This window comes from Sus scrofa, chromosome 3 (assembly GCF_054392235.1).
Source record: "Sus scrofa isolate SSC_HxYL_T2T_F1_AM1 chromosome 3, Sscrofa_HxYL_maternal_Yorkshire_Landrace_v2.0, whole genome shotgun sequence".
NCBI classification, from domain to species: Eukaryota; Metazoa; Chordata; class Mammalia; order Artiodactyla; family Suidae; genus Sus; species Sus scrofa.
In genome coordinates, this window is record NC_139385.1 from 72,239,180 (window position 1) to 72,253,703 (window position 14,524).

General features: G+C 38.5%; 1 protein-coding gene and 1 long non-coding RNA gene across 13 annotated transcripts in view; both read right to left on the reverse strand.

The window, feature by feature from the left end:
* LOC146404708 (uncharacterized) overlaps positions 1-14,524 on the reverse strand; it is a 618,617-nt gene that overhangs the window by 394,540 nt on the left and 209,553 nt on the right. The window lies entirely within an intron of this gene.
* DNAH6 (dynein axonemal heavy chain 6) overlaps positions 1-14,524 on the reverse strand; it is a 255,439-nt gene that overhangs the window by 221,419 nt on the left and 19,496 nt on the right. For 8 of the 11 annotated variants that reach the window (XR_014841541.1, XR_014841540.1, XR_014841539.1 and 5 more), the window contains exon 4: positions 13,281-13,543. The exons of 1 other annotated variant lie outside the window; for it this stretch is intronic. Coding sequence is in view for 6 of the 10 variants with exons in the window: in XM_085018771.1 (XP_084874897.1) it covers positions 13,281-13,543 (263 nt within the window). In the remaining 4 variants the exon portion in view is untranslated. The remainder of the gene's footprint in view (positions 1-13,280; positions 13,544-14,524) is intronic. 2 more of the 11 variants (XM_085018772.1, XM_021087306.2) reach the window with 1 other exon arrangement.

Consider the following 14,524-nt stretch of genomic DNA (forward strand, 5'->3'; position numbering starts at 1 on the left):
TTGCTGGTTATTTATTTTATATATAGTAGTATGGATCTGCTAATCCCAAACTCCTAAGTTATCCCTCCTCCCCTTTTCTCCTAAGTAACCATAAGCTTATTTTCTATATCATTGACCTTTAGAAACTATTCAATAATAATGGTGTGAAAGAGTTTTACATTACCCAATATTGACAGAATTATGAGAAAGATCAAAGCAAGGAAATATGAATTAGATATGATTAGAATCAAGACCCAGATTAAGCTAAAAATGGCTGATTTATCATATATCAAAGTAATTGTTAATGAGAAATTATTTATTTCAAGACATCCCTCTTTCAAGTGTCATCAAGGGTACTCATCAACCTCATCTATAACAAGAAAATGATCAAGTAAAGAAGAAGAGCAAGAATGGGATAAAAATAGGAGCAAGAATAGGAGAGGGAAGTAATGAGAAGAGACAGGGCCGGTTCTCTAAAATTTCTTAAAATAGGAACTTGCTTACAGGCATAAAGATATTTTCTGCAATTTTAGCTATAACACTGAAATACTGGATGCTGCTTAAATATTCAATAATAGAACAAGTGTGAAATATGAATATGGAAAATTATTAAAATATATTTAGAAATTTAGCAGAGTAAAATTTATGAAGATTCTACGGCAGGTTAGAATAAGACAACAAAGTTTAAGTGCAAAAACAAAACCTCAAACTGTTTCTATATTAAAACCATGAAGAAATTGTTATAATCATATAATATATATTATATAATGATCATTCTAAAAATTACTGTACAAAAATTAGACAGGAACACATAAAAACCAGCTGTTTCCCACATTTATTTTCTCTTCCAGCCCTTAGTGCCACATTCAGAAGCTGGAGTGCACAGCCCTTTAGCACAGCCCTCAGGCCATCTGTGAAATTGCTGAAACTGTTGTCTATAAAACAAACTTTCGTACACATGTGTAAGTTTTTTAAGGAACTGGTACAAAATCCTCTGTTCATCAAAAAAACTACAAACCACTGGCAAAAAAAATCATTTTTAGGTTTTAATTTCTATTTTTGTTTTAATAACACCAAGTGGGAAAAATACTGTTAAAATGAGAACACACAGGACAAGAATGAGAGCAAATCAAAGCAAGAGCGGCTCAAGGGAGCACACAAGGTGGGGGCTGATGGTGCTGAGGAGAGGGTGAACCTGGAACGTCGAAGGTCACCCTCCCAGTTCCGTGCTCTAGCAGAAGAACTTCCCCTTCCTTAGCTCTGCCCAATGCCACTATCTGACTCTGTCTATTTAACTCACACCAGAATCATCTGGGAAAACGCCAGGTATTACATATTGCTGGTGAGGTACACAGAAAACATTTAAAATGTTTTTCCTTTTTTTTCCTTTGTCAACAGCTGAAGATATCATTAGGACATTCTGTAGGTGATTCTCTTCAAAATGGAAAATTTCAACTTGTTTCCAAAAGTGTAATCAACTTCGGATGTTTCATGAATATCAGTCATCAAAACAACCTAAAAACAAGAACAAATTCACCAGGGCCCTGGCATGTGTCTATAAGAGTCACCCTATGGAGGTCTATCTGGTATTAAAGTCCCTTCTAGAAGACAGTAGGTGTGAACCAAGATATTGAATTTTAACTTATTGGTGTTAAGTGCCCCAAGAAATCCTTTTAATCTACATTTTCCTCCCTATTCAAGATTCTCATTCTCAACCCCCTAAGCCTTTTCCTCCACCGCATGTCTCAACTCTGCAAGAGGACAAGCAAACACACCGGTCTTTTTGAAAGAGTCACTTGGGGTGGTTAAGAATCTAGATTTCTGTGTCCAATACAGAATCAAAATCCCTATGTATGGGACTCAAGACTAATTTAACAAGTTTCCTGCATGATTCTGTTACAAAGTAATGTTTGTAACCACTGAACTTTATTTGAAAGCAAATAAACAACAACAACAAAAACAGGGAAGTGACAAGGTGAGCTCTCTCTTGTACCTTCAGTGTGAAAACCCTGTACCTGCACTGGGTTTTATCCCTTTGACTGTATCTCTCATGCTTTTCTAAAAACAGAGATGGAAAAGGTTCACCTCACTTTTTTTGTAACTCTCCTGGCTTTTGGCTACTTTTCTTCTTCATCTAAAAGTGAGCAACATGGAAGTTTCTGTTGTGGCTCAGGGGGTTAAGAACCAAATGCAGTGTCCATGACCTAGCCTGGCTCAGTGGGTTAAGGATCCAGCATTGCCATGAGCTGTGGTGTAGGTCGCAGATGTGGCTCAGATCTGATGTGGCTGTGGCTGTGGTGTAGGCTGGCAGCTACTGCTCTGATTCGACCCCTAGCCTGGGAACCTCCATATGCTGCAGGTGCAGCCCTACAAAGGAAAAAAAAAAGTAAAATAAAAATGTACAGGATTTCTCTTTCATTTGTAGAAAGCTTCCCTTTAGCATACAGAAAGTTTTTTTTTCTTTACCCTGATGCCCATTTAACTTAAAAATCCTCGTCTTTTCTCTTAAACTTTCTACATAATGGTATATTCAGCTGGCCATATCCTCCCCATTCATTTTTTTTCTTAAATTTTCCGAAAACTAGACTTATTCCTCACTCATCTAATGAAAGGATTCTCTCAAACATCAGAGGGAACTTCCTTCAAGCCCGGCCCAGCTGGTAGGCAGAGGGGCAGCAGGGTCAAGAAGAGCTTTGCAACAATTAAGAAGCCCTAAGCACGGTTCTTTGCAATGCTGTTCTCCAAGATTTTCTAGTTTGTTCCTGAGGGGTTATATCCTCAATACACTCCTTGGATTCTTGAGCATTGCACCTCACACTGTAAACCCTGGCATTCATCTGTTTAAGAATTCAGCCTCAATCTTCAGCTGCCTCCTTTGAATGTCTATTCCACCAAGGCCTTCTTTGAGGAAATAACCAGGAAAAATTAGTCTTCCTTTAAGATCTAAAAAGAGAACTTAATTTGTTCAACTGCTGTGCTCTACAATTCCCACTCTGCTGATAAAGATGACTCTATGACCCGATTAACTAAATATAGGTCCTTGGAAAGTTAACTGATCAGGCTGAGGAGAATATCTTCAACAAAATTACATGTAACTATGTTTTACTGCTTTAAAAAAAAAATCTGTAAAGTTTTCTTGCTGTTCAGTGTAGAATCATGGAGTCTGTTGTCAAATTATTTTGCAGTAGAACCTGTCTGTGTCCATCTGAAATGAACCTTGGAGCCCAAGGCTTCTATTACTGTCTAAAAGCATGTGTCACGTGGAGTGAGAGAACTGCACGGTTGACTGTGGTAGGTCATAAACTGTCCTGTTATTCTTCACTTCGCATAAAACTCAAAAGAAATCTCCTGGGGTTCTAAAAACCATTATTTCTGTGCTCAGAATTAATTTTTTGATTTTTTCTAAAACCATAAGATCTCCCTGTGATTTGTGGTGTCAAGCAGCATCTCTATCCGTTGTTACCCCTTCAGTGATGGAAAAGCGTTGTTCATCTTTAAACCAGTTCTCTGGATTAAGACTGCAGAAGCGTGGTTTGTCTCATGAGACTTTCTTGGTCAATAACTTACAATAGCTTCCTATTTCTTATATCACCAAATCCAAATCATTCTGCCGGGGGTTCAGGGTACTTTCCTCCTCTCTCATATGAATTTCTTCCCTGTGCACACAATTGCTCTTCTTAGTTGGGCTGGTTTCTCGATCCTGTCCATCTTGGACTTTGCTAGAATGCATACATATGTCTTTATCCACACTGTTCCCTTCTCCCGTCTGGATTTATTCCTTCCTTGCTTTAAGGTACTGGGGTAAATTAGTTCAGTTCATGGTGTCCTCTGCAAATTTAAGTTTGTCTCAACATTTTCATTATTATACGGTTTTGTTATGATTTGAACATATTTATTAGACAAAGGTAAATAAGCAAGGAATTAACTAGTTCCTGAGTTTTGCTGTTAACCTCGATCTGTTGGATGACGGTCAATATCAAGATTCAATATGAGTCAAGATCTAACTTGAACTGGAGAAGAGTACTGGCTTGTTTTGCTTCTGGTTTGATTAACCAAAAAATAATAAAAAGGAACTCCTTTTCGCCTAGAAAATTAGACAAAAGTATAACTAAGAGGAAACTTTTACACAACACATGCATGTAGACATTAATAGAAGCCTTGGGGTCTAAGTTTCATTTCAGATGGACACAGACAGGTTCTATTGCAAAATAATTTGACAAGGGGCTCCATGATTCTACACTGAATAGCAAGAAAACACTACAGATTTCTTTTTCCAGTAAAACATAGTTAAATGTAATTTTGTTGAAGACATTCTCTTCAGCCTGATCAGTTAACTTTCCAAGAACCTATATTTAGTTAATTGGGTCATAAAGTCATCTTCTTTATCAGCTTAGGAATTCTAGAGCACAGCCACTGAACAAATTAAATTTCTTCAATAAGAGAGTGCTCTAGGCAATGAGGTCCTACTGTATAGCACGGGGAACTACATCCAGTCTCTTGGGATAGACCGTGATGGAAGATAATATGAGTAAAGAATGTACAAATGTGTATGACTGGGTCACTATGTGGTACAGCAGAAATTGACACAACACTGTAAATTAACTATACATATATTTTTTAAAGAGCTTACTCTAGGGTCAGTGGTTCTCAAAGTATGGTCCTTGGAACAGCAGCACCAACATCATGTGGAAACCGCAAATTTCCAGCCCACAGACCTACTGAGTCAGAAATTCTGGGGGTTTAACAATCTATGTTTTATCAACTGTTCCAGGGCTTCCTTGAGATCTGTTTCTCTAGGTCCATGGCGTGTAACTCTGGTTGAATACTGGAATTATGTGATGAGTTTTAAAGAAATGCTGTTGTTCAAGCTCTACCAAAAACCAATTAAATAAAATGCTGGGGCTGGAGCCTGGGAGATTCTAACTAGCAGCCAAAGCTGAGAAGCACTGTTCTAGGTTCTTCAAGTTTTTTGTATAAAATGAAATAATAACTGACGAAACTGTCATAGCTCCAAAACTGTGGGGGCGGGGGGGAGAGAGAGAGACTGAAAGAAGAGTAAGGAAAAATTTGAAGCTATGAAGTGTTTATGATTCCAAGTAAAAATACTAAGGTCCTGAACAGTTTTCATATGCAGACTGAAATTTGACTTGATTGAAATTGCACTAGCCCAAGAAAACGGTCATGTGCTACGCAACTTGAGGAGGTTTCTGATAATGTGGCTTCAAAATTTTCTGCTTCTTATTACATGACCTATATGCCTCATTACAAATTTTTTTTAAATAATTTGACCTCACAGGAAAGCTAAAATGCTTTCACTTGAGAAAGTTTCAAGTTGGCATTTATCTGTGTTTTTTGTTCTAGGCTGTTACACATGTAATCTAGCTGGAAGTTTAGAATAGCTTTAGTATGAAATTTAAAAAGGTGCCTAAAAAATATTTTTAACATAACAGGCTTAGAAACTACCTGGAAACCAACTTGATCACTTAGAAAGTAATATGGTCTGAGCCCAGTGTAGATGTTTATACAGTCCTAATAGCTGAAGTCATGTAACTACACTTCACAGAAATAAGAAAGGGTTCATTGTTCATATAGGACAGAAATACATAATTAGCATATTTACTAATTATGCTCAAGGTTTCTCAATCTCAGCACTATTGACATTTTGGGCTAGGTAATTCTTTGTTGGGCACTGGCAGCTATTTAGCAGCATCCCTGGCTTCTTCCCATATGATACCAGTAGCACTGACACTGCCACAGGTCTCCTATGGGAAAAAAACTCCCAGAATTTGGACTTAACAATGTTTCTCAAGTTCACATGGTCACAGAACAAATTTTTTCACCACCCACTATTAAATCACTTAGGCCTTACGTCCTGGAAATACAGGCTGGGAAACATGTAAAAGTAGAAGAGATATTGTTCTTTCTTGGCTTTTCAAAGGCCCTAAGGATGCTCAGGATTTAGGGATTCTGATTTCTAATGGCTTTAAAATTGTAATTGCCCAGAAGATTAAATCATAGAATTGAAAGACGGAGCCTCAGACATTATTCTGAATTTCCCATCTACAAATCACAAAATAACATCAAAAAGCACAGTCCTTAATATGTTTGTTCCCTCAGCTTTCAACTATAAAGAATGCTTTTCAGAGTGCCTGTTGTGGTTCAGTTAGTTAAGAATCTGACATCGTGTCCGTAAGGATGTGGGTTTGATCTCTGGCTCGCTCAGTGGGTTAAGGATCCAGCATTTGCCTCAAGCTGCAGCATAGGATGCAGACATGGCTCAGATCTGGTGTTGCTGTGGTGTAAGCCAGTAGCTGCACCTCAGATTCAGCTCCCAGCCCAGGAACTTCTATATGCTGTAGGTGTGGCCATAAAAGGAAAAAAAAAAAAAAAGAATATTTTCTAATGGGGAAAACAGGATGGAATAAGATTAATGTACGGAAAGCCCTCAGCATGCTTAGCATAGAATGTGTGACACAAATATCAGGAGTATCTGCCATTATGAGGATGAGCACATTGGGCCTAATGCATGAGAGCTTGGGTTTGGATCCCAGCCCCACAATTCTAGCTAAATGAACTTGGTCAAGTTTCTCAACGCTGTCTTAGCTTCCTCACTTGTAAAATGGACATATCAGTACTACCCACCTTGTAGAGTTGCTATGAAGATTAATACATATAAAGAATTTGGAACCATGTCTGGCATATACTAAGAGTGGGTGCTTGGAGTGTTGTGTTGCAGTGCTCACTCATTACATTATAAAGAGCTGGCATCCCAATATGGCCTTACATGAGCCCTGCACGGTTCCTTGGCAATGTGAGTTAATTTGTATTTCTGTGACCAAAACAAGAAATAGCAAAATATGGATATACGCAATTAAAATAATAGAAAGTCCAGCACAGGGAAACTACTCAATAGTCTGAAATAACCTTTATGGGAAAAAAATACATATATATATACAATTATATTTTGCTGACTGATTAACTTTGCTGTACACCTGAATCTAATACAACATTGTAAATCAACTATACTCCAATTAAATTTTAATAAAATAAAATAATAGAGAGATGAGAGGTTCCATAGATGTGGGAAAAATCCCTCAGGTACTACAGTAGGGATCTGCCCGATACCACACAGTGTCTCCTTTTACATGAGCATGAAAAAGAAATACTTAAAAACTGTCCCACCAGGGGGTCTCCTGTGATTCAACTAAATGCTCAGACTCATAAGACTTCCAAAGACCATATCTGGTAGCCCTCTACCTAGAAGGGAGAACAGGAACAACTTCCTGCCTTGCAGGCAGCATCAGATTTTTCTCTAACGTGGGACTCCTTGTAGTAATCCAGGAGCCATCCACGAGCTGTCCTCTCCCCAGATAACTGGGGAGAGGACATGAAATCCAAATTGGGTGGGTGTGGAAACTACCCTGGCTTAAGAGGAGCCAATCTCTCTTGCAATAACTCTAAGACAAGCCCAGAAAAAAAATTTTTTTGCTATGTTATAGGAAGGTCCAAAGCCATGGCTCACCACCAGGTATTTATAATTCATGTTCAGTTCCTCTGGATGCAGATATAATTTGCCAATCAGGGCTCATTTTTTATCATGAGCAGTGTTGCCTAGAAACAACAGACACTCAACTCTTATTGGGTTACCAAGGGAACAGAACTTCAGAGTTAACCAAAGGCCAGATTCTCATGCAGAGAAAACTCTTCTATCATCCTCTAGAGCAATGCTTCCCAAACTGCACATTCTAACACACCCATACAAGGATTCTATAAGGTACATTGGTGAAGACATTGATTACAATGTCTTCATATTATAATAAGAGAAATAAAACATAAGGTTTTCAGAGAAACATTCAATACTGAATTTTATAAAACTTCCAAATAAATTCTAGCTCACTACCACAGCTATAATTTTTTTGAAGTGGCTACTACATTTCTAATAAAGATATGATGAATGGTCTGTTCAAATTCTTAATAATCACCACTGCTACAGAGTACTGTTTACAGAAGCAGGAGACAGAAAATGCAGGTAATGATAAATTGCTCTGTTTCTGATGAATGGAAACCCCTTTTCCACAACAGAATTCGGACAACTTATTCTTTTGAAATTATGCACCAGAGGTACCACATTTCTTTAATTCTAACAGCTTTTCCTTTTCTTCTTTGATAAATGCAGTGTTGAAATTTCTAATACAAACTGATTTAAAACCCAATCAAACATTTCCATATTGAGTATTTCAGAAATAACGATGTTTTCTCTAAACACAGATGTTACTGTTTGACTTAGCAATTTTTTCTTAAGCTTAAATTCTTAACAATGACTAAAAATCACTTTTTAGGGTGATTTTAATTTTTATTAAGGTATAGTTGATTTACAGTGTTGTGTCCATTTCCGCTATACAGCATAGTGACCCAGTCATATATTTTTCTCTTACTATCTTTTGTCATGTTCTATCTCAAGAGATTAGATATACAGTAGGACCTGTGGCTGTACAGTCGGACCTCACTGCTTATTCATTCTAAATGTAATAGTTTGCAACCATTTGAAGTATCGCTTTTCCAAAGTTAATGTTTTGCTTTGAATTCCTAATCTGTCAGTATGTGTTAATATATTTCCAGGCAGCACTTGTAATTTTTGTTAAGTTTATTCCAATGCTCAAATGTCAGTCAGGTACCCCAGTTGCGAAACCAGAAACTATCTTTCACTAAATCGACAAAGTTGAACCATTTGCAAGATATTTTCCAATTCCTGATAAAATTTTTCCTTTGGACCACCTATGTTCTTAACTCTGAAACAGCAAAAAGTGGCATTCTGCTCACATTCCTTTGTAGAAACCATAATAACTGAAGGTCAGGTGGTGGCTTGAATTTTATTACAGTTACAGTTTTGACAACATTATTTAATTTGGAATTCATGACTGTGAGAAACATTTACATATGGGAATTCCTTTGTGAATAAAATAATGTATTGTGTACTTGAATCTCAGGATTATCAGAATAAATTCTATATGGAATAGGCATTTTTAGGAAGTATTTTCACAATGTCTCCTTTGCCTCGGATATTTCATCCCTAGTAGCTTTTCTCCCCGCTCAGAACAAAGTTCTTCTAAACATTTCACTTAGGAGATTCTAGTGCTGTTACCTTGTAGTTATTAATATCTGGACATTCATCAATTTACAATATGCAAAACTTTAATAATGTCCTGGACTGTGGTCATCTGTTATCTAACACGTCAATCTAGTGGTGTAAGTGATTGGTTTCCTTTGTTTTTCTGGTTCCAAATCGAATAAGTAATTTCCACACAGGCTGGTGAAACTGCAATTCTGTAAGAGTGAGTCATTCTGATATTAGATATTATATATTCTTGCAATCCTAGCTTCTTGAGCTTCTTGGTCAGACACCAATCTAAAAAAGGAATTTGGTTTCATATTTTGTTCTTGCACATGTCTTTACAAATTCAGACCCTTTACAGAGGGTGGATATCTTTTGGTAAGGTGTTGATACAGCTTGCTTGGTACTACTGATTTTTTTGATAACATTTTCATATAATGAGATATTTAAGCAAAAGGACAGGAAAATTACTGTGGTTCACAAATTCAAGTTTGAGATACTTCTACTGTCTAATTTTTAATCTTTTTCTTTTACCACTCTGTTTATCTTATAACTTACTCCATTTTCTCTCTGAGCATATCTTTCTATAGGTGTCTCAGTAACAGTATGATACCTTTGTTCGGGGGCTTTTTTTTTTTTTTTTTTTTTGCTATGAGAGCACAACGTTGATCTCAGTTCTACCCTTACTTGTCAATTCTCTATTGAGAAGAAAGCATTATTCTGCATTTTTTGCATTTGTTCCAGAAAAGTTCAGTAGGCTTATCTGAAAGACAAATTATTTATGCTAGATTTGGAAATTCTAGAAAATGTTTCCATGGCTTCTACCACTTTTGGTAGAAGCAAATCCTCAGTCTTATGGAGGTCTCACAGACCCTGCCAAGTTTCAGCTTGACAGGCAGTGGAGTATAGATATTAAGAGCAGAGGTTCAGAAGCCAGACTGTCATTTACTTCCTGTAACACCTGGAACAAGTTATTTAACCATTCTGTGTCTTATCTGTAAAGCAGAGTAGCAAATGGATGTATCTTAGAGTATTATTGTGAGGATTAAATGAGATGGACAGTTAGATAGATAGACATTTTGTCTGGAACATTTAGATACCAATAAACCATCATCTTTTATGACATGTAAAATCCACTTTGGTGCCCTCTCACCAAGTGGGTATATATAACCCAACTCTGACCAACAGCCATCCTCCATTACAATCACTCTTGTTCAAAGTCTAAATCCTAACAAAACAGAATTATTTTGTCTTGACCAGCACTATTCTCTGTCTCCTTCCGAATCTCTCTAGTTCCAGATCCTCTACCTTTTCCTCTAATTGGCCCAAGATCTGACCAGAGTCACCATCGTGTCCTCTTGCTGGACAAGATCATCTGCAGTATACAGCTGTATGCTTACCAGTGTGATATTCCAACATGTTTAGACATTTCCTTGAAGCTTACTCTTGGCAAAACCATTATGCCTAACGCAGACCACTAAATTGATTCTTAAGAACAAATTCCATAAATAGAACTACTTTCCCATGTAGAGGGATCATGGTAAAGATAAACACTGTAGAACTGCACATTTAATGAATTTTGCTATACTTAAAACTTATGAGAAGGCACTACATTTTATCACTTTATTTATTTATTTATTTATTTATTTTGGTCTTTTTGCTATTTCTTGGGCCGCTCCCATGGCATATGGAGGTTCCCAGGCTAGGAGTCTAATTGGAGCTGTAGCCACCGGCCTACACCTGAGCCACAGCAACGCAGGATCCGTGCCGCGTCTGCAACCTACACCACAGCTCACGGCAACGCCGGATCATTAACCCACTGAGCAAGGGCAGGGACCGAACCCGCAACCTCATGGTTCCTAGTCGGATTCGTTAACCACTGCGCTACGATGGGAACTCCACTTTTTTAAATTTTACTTTAATTAGAGTATAGTTGATTTATTGTGCTATGTCAATTTCTACTGTATAGCATACTGATCCAGTCATTTATATATATATATAAAATATATATATACATTTATATATATATATATATATATATCCCCTTCTTATGCTATCTTCCATCATGGTCTGTCCCAAGAGATTGGATATAGTGCCTTGTGCTATACAGCAGGCCCTCACTGCTCATCCATTCTAATGTAGTGGTTTGCACCTACCAACTCCAAACTCCTCATCCTCTATGTTCTGTTCCCGAGCTCTCATTCACTCCACAGTACTCCCACCAGCCTTCTGTTCACTTCTTGAGTGTGGCAGGTGTGCTCCTGCCTTGGGATATTTATATTCACTTTCCTGCTGTCTGGAAGGCTCTTCTCTGCCTCTGACAGGAAAGCTGTCATCCGTCAGCACATTATTCACTCCTTCAAACCTTTGTCCAAACACCAGCTTCTCAATGAGTCTTACCCTGACCATCCCATTTCATTCACAACCTCTTTCCAAGAATTCTCAACCCCCTTTGCTCTACTCTATTTTTTAAATAATACTTTGCAAATTCTAACATTCTACATAATTTACTCCTGTATCGTATTTATTATTGTCTTCCTCTGCCAAAATGTAAGCTCCACAAGGGCAGCAATTTTGATCTAGATGGTTCACAAATATAGCTCGAGCACCTGGAACTGTTCATGCTACAGTGTGGATGTTCGATGCACATTACTGAATGACTGGATTTTCATAAGCATCCCTTCTACAAATTCTCTCTCACTCCCAATAAGCTCCTTCCAATTAATAATAAATCTATTATTGAAGATCTTGATTAAAATGCTTTTCTTCTATCCTACTTCTTCCCAGCAAGGGAGCTATTTTCAGAGTTATCTGACTCAGTGAAAGCTACAGTGCTGAGTAAGGGAGAAGACAATTCCTAGAAGGAATGTTTGTCTTCCTATGCAGCAGAGAATGGGGAAGGCAGCTCAAAGAAATCTGGTTGCAAAGCTCAACTACAACTAACTTCAAGGAAAGACCATCTCAACAACTGTAGTCAGCCCAACTAAACAATCAAAAAGGAAGGACGGCATCATCTTTAAGTCCTACTACCTGTCATGCTGAACTTTAAAGCAATTTGCAGACTCATATTTGGGTGACTCTCCAAATTATTTCAACAATAGATGTGTGTTTAGGAACAATAGAATATGTGCATGTGTATTATTAATCTATATAAATCTACATAAATAGCCTAAGTTATCAAGCTCATTTTATTTTTTAAAAGCTTCTTATTACTACTCTTCTTAAGGAAAGCTGGAATGACATGTGGAAAAAAAAATTATGCCATCATCTACTCTTTATACAATGCCATCTTTTCTCAGTAATCACAAAATATCAAAAATATGTTTCTAATCCTGATCAAAAATAAACGGCATTATGGAGTTCCCGCTGTGGCTCAGTGAGTTATGAACCTGACTAGTATCCATGACAGTACAGGTTCGATGCCTGTCTTTATTCAGTGGGTTAAGGATCCGGCACTGCTGTGGGCTGTGGTGTAGGTCACAGATGTGGCTCAGATCCCACGTTGCTGTGGCTGTAGCATAGGTTGGCAACTATAGCTCTGATTCAACCCCTAGCCTGGGAACTTCCATGTGCTGCAGGTGGGGCCCTACAAAGCAAAAAAAGCCAAAAAACAAAAAAATATAAAAAGGCTTTATATAGTATAAACATATAAGAAACACAACAGTATACTACTCCATAAAATGTTTATACAGATAAATGGGGAAAATAAATAAAACTGTTGTGATTAAGATTCATTTATCAGCAGTTCCTGTCATGGCTCAGCAGTTATCAAACCCGACTATGATCCATGAGGATGTAAGTCCAATCCCTGGCCTCGCTCAATGGGTTAAGGATCCCCAGCATGAGCTGTGGTGTAGGTTGCAGAGGTGGCTCAGATCCTGCGTTGCTGTGGCTGTGGTGTAGGCTGGCAGCTACAGCTCCAATTTGACCTAGCCTGGGAACCTCCATATGCTGCAGGTGTGGCCCTAAAAAGGCAAAAAGAAAAAAAAAAAAAGATGCATTTATCATTAACACAACATTGTAGATCAACCATATGTTAGTAAAAAGAACAGTGCATTTGCCATTGGATGATAACCAAAGTTATATTTTGTTACATATATCATTAATTCCCAATCAATGATGGGTAACATCAGCAACCTTATTTGTAACTTTTATTGCTAAATAAATGACTTCATAAAACAGAACTCACTTCAGGTTATACGTGTCATATTCAATGGAAGATCTTGGCACCGCAGGGATCATATAAAGAAATCCAATGTGTTCATTTTCACGTACTATTTTAATGATTTGCAAGGGATTTTGAATGTTGGCTTTGACGACTTCTTCCCGGTCATGGAAATAGTACTTAGGGTAAGTCGAGGAACTCGTCTCATAGAGGCCTCTTCTTCCGATGCTGGTCCGCAGCTGTTTAGGAGGAGTGGGAGTAAAGGCCTCGGCAGAAGGCCATTGGAGCTGAACAAACCCAATTGTTGAAAAAGTGAGTTTGGTGGGGTGGGGGGGAACAAAGCTATTTATCAGTGACAAAATATTAACCTCCAGAATTAAGTACTACACTGAGATGTGTAGGCCTCAAAGGCAGGCTTTTTTTTTTTTTTTTTTTTTTTTGGTCTTTTTGCCATTTCTTGGGCCGTTCCTGTGGCATATGGAGGTTCCCAGGCTAGGGGTCCAATCGGAGCTATAGCCATCGGCCTACGCCAGAGTCACAGCAATGTGGGATCCGAGCCACGGATGCAACCTACACCACAGCTCGTGGTAACGCCGGATCCTTAACCCACTGAGCAAGGCCAGGGATGTAACCCACAACCTCATGGTTCCTAGTCGGATTCGTTAGCCACTGAGCCACGACAGGAACTCCAAGGCAGGCATTTTTGAACAGACAAGTTTCTCCATCCTCTTCCCACAAATACCAACAGGGATGACTCCCATTGCCTGCTCTTCCCTTAACTCAGCGTTCATTACATCAACATACTACCAGGTCCTGGGTAAACTGTTTTTTAGAGAACTGTCACATGGAGTATTGGGCACGAGTAATGTAACAGCCATGAAGAACCATTTTTTATTGCTATTGTATACTAACTTGTAACTGCCTGTTGTGGAGTCAGTGTTTCTCACACTGAAGTGTACATATGAATTACCTGGGCGTCCTGTTAAAATGCAGATTCTGCCACTGGTCTGGGATGGAGCCCAAGATGCTGCATTTCTCACCTGTCTCCAGGAGATGTGGATGCTGCTGGCCCCAAGGACCACACCTGGAGCTCCAAGGCTGTCTCTGCTATATACCCACCCTTGAGCGCTGCTCTAGTCCCTGGGCCCCACTGCCTGCTCGCAGTGCCATGCACACTCCTTTGCTCCCCTCACACCAAATCTGAGGAAGCTTCAAAGACATCCTCCTCCTGCAGAGGAGGTTGAGAACTGCGTTTGAGGAAATGTGAT